The following is a 15,324-nucleotide window of genomic DNA, read 5'->3' as shown; positions in this document are numbered from 1 at the left end:
GGTAACAGGCAGATAACACGTTTTTCCAGCTTTCTCCTCCCACCCTTCTTGCACTCCTCCTCCTTTATGCCTTTTAGCGAAGGGAGAAGACACATTTCTGTCCCCTCGACCGCACCCGATTCTTTTTTGGCACCGGGTGACCGCCGGGGAGCAGCGGGTCACCTGCAGAGCGGGGGAGCGTTTCCCCGCTAACTTGATCCCTGGGGCTTCGGGAGCGGAGCGTGCGCTCCAGGCACAAACAGGAAAGCCTGACATCACGGAGTGGCGGGGTGGCGCGGGGAGGAGTCTGCGACTTGGAATCCTGGGCGTGCAAGCACGCGTGTTACCAGAGGCTGCGTGATGATGTGTCGCTTCTTCTGCACTTGCCAGAGGATTTTATGGAAATGAAAACTTTCCACCCCCCGCTGACTTGTTGGGTCCCCCGAACAATAAGAGGAGAGAAAGGCGATGGGAAGCGGTTGACTTCCAAAAGCGCCTGGACCCGTGGCATTTTAAATGCTTGTTTGTGTCTGACTTAAAATGCAGTTCGCTCCAATAACGGAGCCACTTCTAAAAGTACAAACTTTTTTTCTACCAAGGAATTGTTTTTTCTTTCCTTTAAGGAGGAAAAGTTCATCAGGACTAAACCAGAGTTTCTTTAAGAAGAAAAAACTATCCTCCTGGGGAAGAAAGAACACAACACACCGCACACCTTAAAAATTATTTAAGATTTGCGAGTGAGTCTAGGAAAATAACTAAATGGAAAAGTCCGGGGATCCTGATACCACAGGAAAGGGCTGGGGGCCAAGAAAACCTCGGCGTTCCCTTTATCGCAGTGTGTCTCGCACAGCTCTGATTGTGATATTTATTTTGAACAGCCTGTCTTTTGCCCTGAGTGCTGGGGTAAGCAGCAGCGCAGCTGGGAGACATTGCGGTTTGCAGAGAGGAGGGAAAAACAAAACAAAACAAAACAAAACAACCTTTTTCTTTCTCTTTCCCGTCCCCTGGTAGAGCTCGATTCAGGACTGGGGTGAAGAGGTAGAGGAAGGAGCTGTCTACCATGTCACCCTGAAGCGCGTCCAGATTCAACAGGCTGCCAATAAAGGAGCAAGATGGCTCGGGGTGAGTAAAGCCGGGGAGATGTGAACTTTGGAGCTGCTGTGTCTGTTCTGTGAATCTCATTATTATTTAGCAGAGGCCGGCGTCCCCCTCTCCCCCCATTCCCTTTCCGCCTTAGAAAGAAACTGCCAATGACCAAGTCTTTGCACCAGCTGTACAGGGCTGTCTGTTTTTGCACTTAATTTTTCCCAAAGCATCTTCCCCAGGTCCGTCAATAATTCAGAGCCTCTTAGAAACATCTTGAGGTATTTGGCAAATAGAGTTGGGATGGAGGAGCAGAAGGTGACACAGAAGAACAGGACCAGAAAGCAGCACTCCGATAGACAAGAACCACAAGCAGTTTTGTCCAAATGGCACCCTTTTCTCTCCCGGTCTCCCTTCTGCTGATGCTGACAGCCCCTCTCTTATTCCGAAATGGAGAACCCAGAATGCTCAGGGGACAGACCATTCCAAATCTGCTTCCGGTCGGGGGTGGCAGATGTCCCACTCTTACCTCCTTTCTACAGCCCACGAGGAGGCAGATGCATGCTCAGTGCCCGCGGCTCATGTCTAGTGCACATAGACTGCTGGGCCTTCGGGGAAACACTGCCTCCATAAGCAAGATTTTTCCCACTGAGATTCTAAAATCTTGAGTGGGATCATGTGAGGTTATTCCTTATCACCTAATGGATCCTTCAACATGTCCCAAATAATTAGGGGGTGTGAGAAATGGAAAGCTTGGCGACAGGATCGCTAGTTGAGCCAGCGTCAGCATGTGGCGGAAGGAAGGAATTATTGATCTGGAACCGGAAGTAAGCCTCAGAGAGCAGTGAGAGGTGGCATTAAAGCCTTGAGAAAGGAAACAAGGGGAGAGCCAATAGAGGGGATGAGTGTGGTTTCACTGAGCCTCATTCTAGCCACACTCAGGCTTTACCGGTTATGGGCTTGAGGGCAATGAAGATTATGCACTTGTATCAATCTTTATTGACTTCGGGTCTCAGAAAATTCAGTGGTGGGCCGGCATGGCTCAATGTTTGAGCGCCGACCTATAAACCAAGAGCTTGCGGTTTAATTCCCATTCAGGGCACATGCTTAAACTGCGGGCTTGGTCCCCAGGGTGGGGCGTGCAGGAGGCAGCCGATCAATGATTCTCCCTCATCATTGATGTCTCTCTCTCTCTCTCTCCCTCTTCCTTCTTCTCTGAGTTCAGTAAAAATATATTTAAACAAACAAAAACCAAAAAAGACCAGAGGCAGCATGTGACTTGCAACTCCCAGAACTTAAGGCAAGATGGCCAGCAGCAACGATTTCCTCTGGCCCGGGCCTGCCGGTCTGCTGACCTCCTGACACAGGCCTTCATTGCTTTCAGCTTCCCCAGCTGCTTCAACTTAGGTCTTTCCTGCTCTGTACTTTGGGCTGAGGTCCCACCCACTAGGAGAGTGAACTGCTGGTGACATCTGCAGGTGTGGCCTGACTTGAGGTCTTCATTGGACAGGTCGACGGAGACTTACTCTGAATATGATTTAAAAATGAATGAGGTGCGTCACCAGTAGGCCCGCTCGGGAAAGAAGAACTAGAGTGCTGACCAGTCATCACTTTGTTTTTGGTGGTGGTGTCGATGCTTTTTGTTTAGCTGTAGTGTTGATGTGGTTTGCCCTGTCTGGGTGTTGCAGAATGATTCACAGGTCCTCAACCAGCTGCCTTCAAAAGGGTCATTATATTTGCTGATGCTGGTGGTTCCTCTTCTTCTAATGAGACTGATGTTGCTTGGGTGACAGTTTTAGTTTTTAGCCAAACATAGTAGCAATGAATCAGTCATGGAGAAGTGGAGGGGTTAACTCTGTAGCCCCAAATGCACAAAGTGTGGTCCATTGAGATGTTCACAGTGAGTTAGTAGCAGTCTCACTGACTGTCCTGTACCCTGGCCTCCGCTTCTCTCCCCCTCTCCCAGTGTTCCCAAGTTTATACAGTGTTTAGAGTTGGTTCACCCAGACTTAGCAGTAGAGCTGAAATACTGAGAGAGAGGATGATATAAAAAGATTGCTTCCAGTTGATGGCGGAATCTGTCCCTTCCCTCCCATTTCAACAGCGTGCTATTCGCTGTTACCACCCCAGTCCTCAAGAGCAACTTCTTAGGAACTCTCCACCTCTGATCCCACTAGCCTGTGTATTGTGTGTGTGCGTGTGTGTGTGTGTGTGCGTGTGTGTGTGCGTGTGTGTGTGTGCGTGTGCGTGTGTGTGTGTGCGTGTGTGCGTGTGTGTGTGCGTGTGTGTGTGTGCGTGTGCGTGTGTGTGTGTGCGTGTGTGCGTGTGTGTGTGCGTGTGTGTGTGTGCGTGTGCGTGTGTGTGTGTGCGTGTGTGCGTGTGTGTGTGCGTGTGTGTGTGTGCGTGTGCGTGTGTGTGTGTGCGTGTGTGCGTGTGTGTGTGCGTGTGTGTGTGTGCGTGTGCGTGTGTGTGTGTGCGTGTGTGCGTGTGTGTGTGCGTGTGTGTGTGTGCGTGTGCGTGTGTGTGTGTGCGTGTGTGCGTGTGTGTGTGCGTGTGTGTGTGTGCGTGTGCGTGTGTGTGTGTGCGTGTGTGCGTGTGTGTGTGCGTGTGTGTGTGTGCGTGTGCGTGTGTGTGTGTGCGTGTGTGCGTGTGTGTGTGCGTGTGTGTGTGTGCGTGTGCGTGTGTGTGTGTGCGTGTGTGCGTGTGTGCGTGTGTGCGTGTGTGTGCGTGTGTGTGCGTGTGTGTGTGTGTTGGAAAGATCTGTTTTTGTCCTTGGAAATTCCAGACTTAATTAAATGTGACTCAACCAATGGAGCCATAGCAATTCCAAAATCTTTCTCTTTAGGACTCAGTGGCTTCTCCATGTTTATTTTCCTATATTCTAGTAACCCTTTCAAAATTCCTTAAAGCAACTGGTTTAAAGCAAACTAGAGACTGAGGTGAGGGTATTATTGAAATTATACAACAACCTTCTGGAGAAGGTGGAATCATGATTATATCCGCCCCCGCCCCCCAGCCCCCGGCAATGGAAATTAATGCCCAGAGAGATTAAATTGCTTGCCAGGGTCGCACAGCTAGGAAGTGGAAGAAGAGGCTGGGTTTGAACCCAGATGGTTAGTTGCTTGCTGTCAGGAACAGCCTTAATTATAATACTGTTTCCAGAGTAGTGGAAGAGAATATTGGCTCAGAAGAGCACATATACATCTGGTGTAATCTTGCCCTAGATACTGCTCACCGGGTGAAGGACTTGAGCAAGGTGGCTTCTTTTTTTATGTTTTGAATGATCACTTGAGCTACAAGTTGAGCTTTTTGTTGCGAAGATGTGTATCTTATCAATATGGTTTCTGTTTTAGATGCGTAAAGTGTGGTGCACCAAAGATATGGATGAGGCTATGTAGCAAAGAGGGTGAGCATAGCTCCCGCTTACATGCCTGTAAACTTATTTTACAAAACCTAAAAGACTGAATGCAATTTTGGTATTTTCTAGTACTCAGACCTCAAAACATGATTAGATTCAGTTCGGAAAGGATAGCAAAATAATTTTATTTTATTTACACACCTCTACTAATCGAGCCTGAAACCCAGGCATGTGCTCTGACCAGGAATTGAACTTCAGTGACCTCTTGGTGCATAGGTACATGCTCAACCACTGAACCACACTGGCCAGGCAATAGCAAAATAACTTTACACCCTTAGATGTGAAGTATCATACCATTCACAACATTTAGGGTATTCTTTTGTGTGACTTAAATTTTGTGTTCAGTTAATCTTTTGAAGTAAAACCCTCTGTCTTTGGTTGTAAATCACATGACCGAGTATAGCCCAGGCTGGGTTTACGTACACATGTAGCTGCAGCTTTGCCCACTGACGGTGAGATTATGTCTGGTAACTTTGAAAAACCAAATATTATTGAAATACCAATCCAATATTTATTCTATAATAACATCATAGTCTGGGATAATTTTACTGGGCTAGAGCCCTCAAAGAAAGATGGCTCCAATTATGTCATAGAATCATAAAATCTCAGGATTGGAAGAGATTTAAAAAAGTAATTTCATCCAACTATTCAGTTAGCTTGTAGAATGTCCAGGGATTTTTGGAAAAGCAAATGGTCAAAACTGATTATTTTTCTTTGGTCCCAGCATTGTGGTTATACATTGATATGAAATGTAGAAATGATTTAAGAAAATGCTAGTATTCTTTGGAGGCAGGACATGTACCATATTCAAATGGACAGAGGAAAAGGACCCAACTGTTAGGTCCTTTGACTACTTACTTTGACAGCACGGCCCCATTCTGCTGTTTTTAGAATACGACAGACACAGGGTCCAGAAAAATGTATCGAACTTCAGATCAGTTCAGAGTGGGGGTGTTTGTTTCACAAGCAGGAGTGGTAGGGCTGGGTTCCCTCTGCATGGTTTGTGGGGAGTGGGATGGGCAGTGGATAGTCACCTGGCTTTTCTCAGTTCTGCGCTTCTGTGGTTATGTGGTCCTTGTCCTGGGGCCCCAGCGCTCCTCTCCCTACCTCACATATTCATTTATTGTCTCCCACATAGGCCCTTGTTGGGTTGAGTTGAAATGCTTCATAGCTGGGATGTGGGTAAAGATAGTGAATAGTACAATTTGTGTTCAGAGAAAGCAGAAATATTTAGAAATAAAGGAACTGGAAATATGTTACAGAACTTAGCATTCAGGGTGAATTGTGGCCAGTCCGTGGGTTACATGGGGGCAGTGGTAAGATAACCACATGTCACATCTGGATTCAGAAGTTGACTATCACTTGGGTACACTAGTTAGGTTGACTCTACCTGGTGTTCCGCTGGCGTTACTATTCTTATTGCCTTCAGGTGGCTTATAATGCTTCACGTTTTCAACTAATGCCACTTCCGGGAAGCTTCTCTGATCTCCCAAGTCTGGAGGAGGCATCGCTGGGGCGTGGTCCAGAGCATTCCCTGTCCCTCTGCCATGCATGTATCTCACTCTGTTGTACTTGCCTGTTTGTTCTGAGTGTCCCCACTACGCTATCAGCTGGGTGAAGTGGGATCTGTGGCCATCCAGCTGGCAGAAACTCAGTAACAGTTTGTTGAATGAACAGACCAAGCTTCACCCCTTTTTGGGAGACGAATATTGTCTTGATAAATATGAATGTATGGTTACTCCTCATAAGGAAATCAGCACCAGGATGTTAGCTTATACAGTAGAGGAGGGGAGCATGGGAGCGAGAAAAAATCAATTAGTTAATGATTATAGCTATCTTACTACATCCTTTCTGGAACAAAGCAGGGCACAGACAAAAGTAGTGACTCTTCATTTCAGCCAAAAATTCATGGCAGTGAAGTAACTAGGGAATTCTCCAGTGCCTTTTACAAGCAAGAGGTCCCAGCATTGTGATTATACATTGACATGCAGTGTAGACATGGTTTAAGAAAATGTCAGTATTCTTTGGAAGCAGGAAATGTACCGTATTCAAGTGGACAGAGAAGGACCCAACTCCAACTGTTAAGGTTCATTTTTTTTTTTCAACCCTTGACTGGAATTGAACCTGGAGCCCTTCAGTCCGACACTCTATCCACTGAGCCACACCAGTCAGGGCCAACTGTTAAGGTTCTTAACAAGGGCTCATTCCGCTGTATTTAGAATATGACAGACACAGGGTCCAGGAAAATGTGTTTGACCTAAATTCAAATGGGGATATTTGTCTTATTGCTGAATGTGGAAGGACAATAGGCCCTGGAAGAGTTAAAGAGTGCTGGCGAGCACTGCAGTGATGTGGTTGGACAGCTCAGGAGCAGGATCTTAGAGCTGTAAGGAGATAAGCCCTAGAGGAGCCTTCGTTTATAGCTGGTCATCTTTGTTTTCATCTAGGAAAACTGGCCCTTGGGTTGCATTATTCTTGTCTATGGGAATGTTTAGTTTGGGCTTTAGAAAGTAAATGTCAAAAGTTAGTAACCATCTGTAAGTGAACCAGCTGGCATTATTCATTTTGACCTTGGGAACGTGTTTCTAAAATAACCCAATAACATGGTAGCCTAAACCAAAAAAAAAAAAAAAAAAATACAGTAAATTTGAGTTGCCTGAGCGAGTTGGGTCATTTCACTGCTTTCCAAGCCTGTTGGGATCGAGCTGTGCAAGGACTGTTTAGCCTTGTTATCAAGAATATCCATTTCAGTTCAGCCACCCAGGGGGCACCCCAATTGAGTTCAAAATACATAACAGCAAATATAAAAGGCCACGGTGCATTAACTTTTTCTATTTAAACTATACATCTATTAAATCTGTATTATAAACATATTTCATTCTTATTCCCATGAAATTATAAGGAAAGAGTTTCTTGGAGTTTTCAGTTTAGAAAGAGAAGGAGAGCAATTGGTATATCTTGTGCCTTTCCCATTGTCGCTTAGCTGGCATTTGTCACTCTCTTACTGTCCCCTTCCTTTAGTTTCCTTTTTCTATGACATACATATCTTTTTATGCTTCCGCTTCTAAATAATCAGAATCTTGTAATGACTGTCTTATATTCAAATGTGCAATAATAAGCTAAAATAAATAAAACATTTGAATTTCTACTATGATACACCTTTTGTAGAAAAAAGTGGTTTCTGTAAGCAAAGCCAGGAAATTACTGGTTTAGTGAGGGAAGATACCAAATGATGTTTCACTTATTCCATTAGAGAGGCTGAGCCAGCTCGCTAGTGCCTGCTGATGGGTGTGGATGTCTCCACAGAGTTGAGTTGGAGTGTGGAGTTTGGGGTAGTTTCTCGGTCGTTTGCTAGTAAGCACATCTGGTGTGACCCCCTCACTACAGTTGCATGTCTCTTTGTCGGATTCTGTCTTCTGTATTTGAGTCTGCTAACCTCGCCTTTGAGAGCGCTCATTTATTCATCAAAAGCCTACTGTATACCAGACCCCATGTTAAATCTTGAGGCTCCAAAATAAAACTTAACGCCCTTGTTCATAAGCAGCTGACAGGGGTGGGGAGACGGAGACCGACACTAGTTACAGTGTATTGTGGTAAGTGTGATCAGTGCCACATGAGCAAGGTCCACACTGCGTCAGGGGAACCCTGGAGGGGGGCCCTGTCAGTCAGAGGGGAGTGGGGGGTGGGCGCTTCAGGAAGGCTGTGCAGTGAAGAGTTGTCGGATGAGTAGGAGTTAAATGAGGATGAATTGGGGGCAGGGTTGGGGAGCATTCTGGTCAGGAGAGCACAGCATGGGGAGAGCATGGAGGCTGGGGATGAGACCGCTAAGTGGGTCCCAGCATGGGAAAGTGACAGGAAGGAGGTCAGAGAGAAAGGCGGGAGCCCTGTCCCAGAGAGCCTGGCATGCTGCGCTGTGGAATTGGCTTTGTCCCGAGTGCTCTGGCAGTCCCTCTGCTCTCAGCAGAGTGGCACGTCATATTTGCATTTTAGAAAGATGATTGACAGCTGAGGGGTGGATGCGCTGGAAAGGAGCCAGACTGGGGTGTGGAGAGGGGAGGAGGCTAAAGCTGTAATGAAGTGAGGAAGGGATGGGCGCTGAATGGAGGTGGCAGCAGAACAGAGAGGGCAGGAGGGGAGAGTCACAGAGGAGGGAGAATGGTGGGGTGGAGGCGGGAGTCACTGAGGAGGCTCAGTGGTGGGTGGAGGAGAGAATCACAGAGGAGGGAGAGTGCTGGGGTAGCGGTGCGGAGGTTGGGAGGAAGAGGAAGGCTGGCAGGCATGGATCTCAGGCTCCTGGTTTCAAGGAACAGGTCAGAGCCTTCTGGCTTTCTGGGGTCAGTGTCATCCCCTCTCATTGGGTGAAATGTCCTGGGGACCTGGAGCCAGGCCTTCCCCGTGTGTACCCTAACAAAGGCCTCCCTCGCTGTCAGGGACCCTGCCAAGTGACCAGACCCGGGCCTGCCTGATGTGTCATGTCCAGAGGCGAAATCTCGGCGAGGAAATCTCGGGGAGGCTCACCGTGCACGAGGCGGCGAGCACTGCTTGGTTCTCAGGGTCCAGAGCACTTGGAGGGCTGGTGGTTTCTTTCTGTTTTTTTAGTCTTCTGTTTCTCTACAAACTAAACAAATTGAATCTGTAAGCCATGGAGAGAGAGTAAATATGGAACCCACAGGTCTATGATTACAGAGTTGTATTTTAGACAACAGTAGTTAAACTCATAATGGTGTTGTTAGGGACACAAGAAATTTTATGGTTGGGTGTCCTGGTCTTTTCCCTCGTCCTACTCAATGTCTCGGACCCTGACACTGTTTATCTTGGCTGCTGGCATCACTGCGCTTGGAGGTCACTCATTGCTAACCCCATTGGTTTCATAGAAGAAACTTTGGTAAGATCCGATGCTCTCCTAGATTACTGCAATCCTACCTTCCCTCCCTCCCTAAATTAAAATGTCTTTTCACATTTTATTTTTTAGGATTTGGTGCATCTTTATAATGTCACTCCATGGCCTCTTCTATATAACTGATTAAAGCCTCCCTTCCTTCAGTTTAACAAAGAATAAAAATAGAGGATGAAGGGAAGCAGGAAAGGAATGAAGGGAGGAGAGAAGGAAGGAAGGAGGGAAGGAAGGAAGGAGGGAAGGAAGAATCGAAGGAAGGAAGGAGAGAAGGGGGAAGGAAGGAAGAAAGGAAGGAAGGAAGGAAGGAAGGAAGGAGGGAGGGAAGGTCATGCTGACAACATTAGGTAGAAGACACTGCCTTGGCAGAAGCTCAGTCAGTTTTGTGCGGACGAGTCACCAGCGATCCTGTTGGCTTATCATTGCCGAGCTCCGGGTGCCTCCTCACCGGTGCGCCTGGGTGCTGCGTTCCGATGACTGGGGTTTCTGCCTGGCTTGGCTCCTCGGAGCCATCTTCTCCTCCATGTCATTCAGCGAATGACCTCTAAGGGAACCACTGGTGGTGGTTGGGTGGGATGGTGTGTTGGTGGTGGTTTTATTTACTTTTTCACCCTCATACACTCATTACCCCACATATTCTAGCATTTAAATGCTTGTGCCATCTGTGGCCCATTCATTTGAATTCATTTCCACACAGTTAATCTCCCATGTACACTCCCCCACACGGTTTCTGTTTATTTGCTCTTTTCAGCAAAGAATCGAGCAATTCAACTATTTCCTTTATTTTGTTTCCTGATGATTTAAATAGCCATTTTCATCTTTTATAAAAGTGAAGCCAAGGCCGAGTCCTTCCAGTTTCATAATTCTAAAGGTGATTTAAAGGCCAGAAACAAGCCTTTTCTGCTGAAAGTAGGGTGTCTGTGCCCAGTCCCGTCAGCCAAGGCGCTCTGCAACCCTCTTCCTGGTGACTCCTTCCTACTCATGCGCCGAGTTCATGCTCTAACTCCTGTCACTGCCGGTGATGGGGCTGGAATCTGGACAGATTGTAACTAAAGGACATTTAATGGTCATAGGTAAATTAAAGATAATTGAAACTGGATTAGCCCTTGGCTAAAAATAAAATGCTTTATAGTCATGACTTTTCTGATGAAAACCGGCACACTAGAAATTGTTTGCTGAGATAACTGGTATTCCTAAAGAGAAAATTCAGGGAATCAGAATCATTTGGTTAGTTTGTGAAGTACAGGAAAAGATGTGCTGGTTTCTGTCCAATGTGGACCCCTCCTAATTACACAGCACAGCGAGCGTATCTATTTAAAAAATGACTTAACCAAGTGTGAGCAAGGCCCAGAGCCGTCCGGGCCGACTGGAAAATGAGCCCATGGCTCCCGCTCCTCAGCTGGGCCTCTGCAGGAGCCGGCACCTCCCGGTCGCTCTTCCTCTGTCAGGGGTGTTTCCAGCAGGAGCCCTGGTTGAAGAAGGGGACCTAGTGCCATGGCCAGGAGCCTGAGGTTTGGAACCAGACAGCCCTGAGTACAAAACTGGCCGCCACCACACCACACGTGAGCCGCGTGGGCTTGAGCTGGGGCGTTGCTTGGCCTCTCTAAGCCCGAGTTCCTCACCTGTAAAGGGAGGGCAGTAGCAGTCCCTTCCTGATGAGGAGTGAAGGGGTACGAATGGAGGGTGCCGGGCACAGTGCCGGGGACATGGTGGCACGCACTCACCGAGTAGTGGGGCCTCATCAAGACAATCGTGTGAGTTAATGTATATAAAAGTACCTTTTAACATGTAGCTTATTATACAAATATAAGGATATTCTTATTGTTATTATTTAACCTAAAGCCCCCCCCCCCCCTTCTTCACCACCTAAGTGCTTGATGGGCATGTGGTTTGTTTGTTAGTCCTGCCTTTCTTCCTCATCTCAGAAGCAATCTTTTCTATATATTATCTCTTTTCTATATATATTGTTGCTAATTACCTAATGCTATCTTCATGCTCAGTGGGGATCAGTTTCTCTGCCACCACCCCTGCTGCTCCTGGTATTCCAGGCGCACTGAATATGCGGACACGGTTTCTCTCTACAACTGGATGGGGAAAAACACCCCACACTCACAGTGGATACCCTGCATATGAACACTTCCTACTTTCTGTCTTTTTTTCCTTATTTTCTCCAGTCTGATTATTATTTTACATACATATATATATATTTTACCGAGAGGAAGGGAGAGGGATAGAGAGCTCGAAACATCGATGAGAGAGAAACATTGATCAGCTGCGTCCTGCACACCCCTACTGGGGATGTGTCCGCAACCAAGGTACATGCCCTTGACCGGAATCGAACCTGGGACCCTTGAGTCTGCAGGCCAACGCTCTATCCACTGAGCCAAACCGGTTAGGGCTCCAGTCTGATTATTTTTGAGAGAATAGCTGCTGCTTCTCTCTGAGTTTCCCTTTCTTCCTAGTACGTTTCATTTGTTGCACAGGAGGGTGGTCTGGTTCATGCACCAGGGAATGGAAAGCGCTCCCGGCCTTCCAGAGCTGCTGGATAATCAAAGCTTGGTTTGAGGCCAAATCCTAATGTGGGACTTGAACTCATGACCTAATGCCAGAGGCAGGAATGTTACCAGCCAGCCCTCACTGACCCTCGTAAGATGTCGGCATTTGAAATACTTCCTCTGAGTAGTGCTATTGTCGCTTCCTGGGTTTTCTTCTCGCTTTCGGCCGTTTCCTACAGCCCCCCTAGCTTCCCTGTTAGGAGTACAATTTTAGTTTTAAGATCTATTTTTCTCACCATCTTTCCATTTGCTTCTTGCAGTTGCTCCTTTTTGCTTTCCATCTCTCTCGGGTGAGTTCCGGTTTTTGTTCCTGTTCCTTCCTGTTCTTCTTCTGGAGTAAAAATAGTCTCCAGGGTCTCTGGCTGCTCGCCCATGAATCTGACCTTCCTTCTATTCATACAGAGTCCTCCTCCTCTCTCCCCCACCCCCCCAACATCTTAAGATACTCAAACCCCTTCATGCAGTCCCTGTTATTGTGCCTGTTTTCAGCTGCCTCGTGGGGCTAGCTGACCCTTGCACTCAGGCTGTAACTGAAAATGAAATCTCTTGTACAGAGATGCTGAAGAAGTGATTTGCTCACGTTCAGTGTCAGTGACAAGCACTGTCTGCTTCTGTTGACCCTGTGGGTGATGTAAAGGAGAGGGGACTTGTACATGGACTCAGGGCACACTTTTTTAAAAAAAATATATTTTATTGATATTTTACAGAGAGGAAGAGAGAGGGATAGAGAGTTAGAAACATCGATGAGAGAGACACATCGACCAGCCGCCTCCTGCACACCTCCTACTGGGGATGTGCCCGCAACCAAGGTACATGCCCTTGACCGGAATCAAACCCGGGACCTTTCAGTCCGCAGGCCGACGCTCTATCCACTGAGCCAAACCGGTCTGGCTCAGGGCACACATTTAACACTCATCCACGTGCAAAGCAGTGATGCTGGGATCAGCGGAGCCCCAGGAGCCAGCCTTGGTCCACTGCACTGCCGTGGTATCCCCAACCTTAACCCCCACCCCCAACCCCACCCCTACCCTCACCCTCACCCCTTCTCCGGTGAGACCAGCTGCTGTTCTGCTCCCACAGTAGGGTTTCTGAGGGAGCTGAAGTTGATGAAAGTGTTTCTTCATGAACATTCTTTGGTTAGAGTTGGAAGGTTCTGATATTCTTTACAAAAGTGACTTTCTGTCCAATGTTGCCCTCGACGGTCCACGAATGAGCGTCTGCCTGAGGGACGAAGGCTTGTAAAACTTGACATGACCCGGCGGAAAGAACTGCTGGCCGCTCTGATTTCAGCCCCAAGCCCTACCCTGAGCTCTTGTTTTGCTGAGAGTTACTGCGCAAGGTGGATGGTACTTCGGTGTGGCAGAGGCTGGAGAGGTTCCTCCCGTCTCTCCCTCCCACTCCCTGTGTGGTTGTGTTTCCATGGAGAGAACTAGCCTGATTCTTAGCTGGGAAGCCAGAGTTGCAGATTCAGTCACCACAGTGAGGTCCATGTTTCGCTGCCGCTCTGTCCTCGCATCACTGGTGTCCTCTGTGCCATGGTGCCAGCCTGCAGTGCTTTCTCTCCACCGATTGATGATAAACTACTTACCTTCAAGTCCCAGCTCAAGTGTCATCTTTTCTCTTCCTGACCCCGCTTCTGGCATAATTACCCTTTTATCTGGTCTCCTTAGCGCTTTACTAAAGCTCTATTACAGCACTTATCAGACTGTATTCCTTCTTTCTTTCTATTTTTTCTAATGTTTCTCTTTGTCCTGTTCACCTGAGTGCCTCAAGGACGGGGACTTTTCTTTATTAATCTTTGTATTCTCAACACCTGGGACCATGTCTGTGCCCTGGTTGGTACTCAGTAAGCATCTTACGAATTGCTTGACCTCATCTCTCTTATAAAACATGTATCTTTATGACCTTTTTTTGCCTTTTGGTGATGTCATAAAGCCCATATTTTGAAACAAAAGGGAAAACATTAAGTTAGAGTTAATTTATATTGTATACTTGAACTAATGACACACAAAAAGGGAAAATGCTGTTTTTGCCTTACTTTTGTCATCATTGCTTGATCGATACAGTTCATGATCTTACGAAGATTGACTTAACCGTGATGGTGACCGCTACAGGTGGGGGGGGGGCATGGTATTTAGAGTTAATCCATAGGCTTCTTGGTGACATATAAGCTTGAGTCATGGGTCAAGGCTAGACCTCTGGGAACCCAAGCTCTGCTTTGAATTCCCAAGTTATTTTACATAATGGTTTTCACAGATCTTCCTATGTCTTATGTGTGAGGGCTGCAGTTCGCTTCAGGCTTGCATTAGTCCAGTACCAGGCCAACCAGCTTTGCTCCGTGTAAGAGATTTTGGTAAAGGGACCCGACACCCTCTGCGCACGATGATGAAGCTCCGTCTGAGATTTTTGCGGCAGGCTTGGTGCGTTGGCGCTTCCTGGGGGCGTGCTCCTCTTGCCAGGATTCACAGGCAAAAGGGACTTACAAATAAGTGACATAAATAATGTACTATCATCTGTATGCTTCCCTCGCTTCATTTTCTAGCTTCTTTTGCTCTCAGACTTTCCTCAACTTCAACCATTTTTATATTAACTACATGTTGAAATTATAGAATTGTGGATATTTTAGGTTAAATAAAATATATTATCCTCCTCGCTCATAGGTTAATGCTCAACCACTGAGCCATGCTGGCCAAGCTGGTCTTTCATTCTTAAATGTCTACTTCAGGTGAAACAAAGTGTTTGCTGGAAGTTTTCAGAATTCTATTGTTAGGTGGTTTCTATTTTGTTAGGTGTTTTCATGCAGACTGTGCCCATGTGATGGGCTCTGTCAGAATCAAGCTTTCCGATTGCTGCTGATCCTCCTTGCCTTTAGTCGGAGCCTGCCTTCCTTACCTCTTCCTTGGTGGATAGGGGTTCAGTGGCATCCTCGTTTGCTTTGCAAAAGAAGGAAGAACCTTTGATAAGCATGGTTATTAAAAGAGTGATGCAGCAACATTATGCATATTTTATTAAAGAGGGGGGGGAAATTACTCATAATCCTACCTCTATCACAGTTCTTTTAACTTTTGCTTTTTACCCTCCAGTCTTTGTTCACAGGCACACATTTGAACATAGTTGCCATCATGCCATTTATTCAGTTTTGTAATCAGTGAGACATAGTTTTCAGAACACATTCCCTAAAAGTTACTTTCTCATTGGAATTCTTTGTGACATTTGTTATATTTCTGACATCACAGACAAAAGAATGCATTTGGACTTCATGCTTGAGGAGTTTCTTGGTTATAATGCTTCTTATTGGTTAACACACCTCATTGCTGGGCTTTTTCCCTGTGAAGTCTCCACCCTGGACCAGGACCCTGGAGCGTTCGTGAGCCCGATGGTATGAGATGAGGGCA

General features: G+C 46.8%; 1 protein-coding gene across 2 annotated transcripts in view; it reads left to right on the top strand.

Moving 5' to 3' along the window:
- RGL1 (ral guanine nucleotide dissociation stimulator-like 1) overlaps window positions 1-15,324 on the top strand; it is a 210,674-nt gene that overhangs the window by 94,686 nt on the left and 100,664 nt on the right. For both annotated transcript variants that reach the window (XM_006772955.2, XM_006772956.2), the window contains one exon: window positions 991-1,101. In XM_006772955.2, coding sequence (XP_006773018.1) covers window positions 991-1,101 — 111 coding nt within the window. The remainder of the gene's footprint in view (window positions 1-990; window positions 1,102-15,324) is intronic.

Source organism: Myotis davidii, unplaced genomic scaffold (assembly GCF_000327345.1).
Source record: "Myotis davidii unplaced genomic scaffold, ASM32734v1 scaffold362, whole genome shotgun sequence".
Taxonomy (NCBI): Eukaryota; Metazoa; Chordata; class Mammalia; order Chiroptera; family Vespertilionidae; genus Myotis; species Myotis davidii.
Note: the sequence above shows the minus strand (reverse complement) of the source record. Positions and strands in the feature narration are given on the sequence as shown.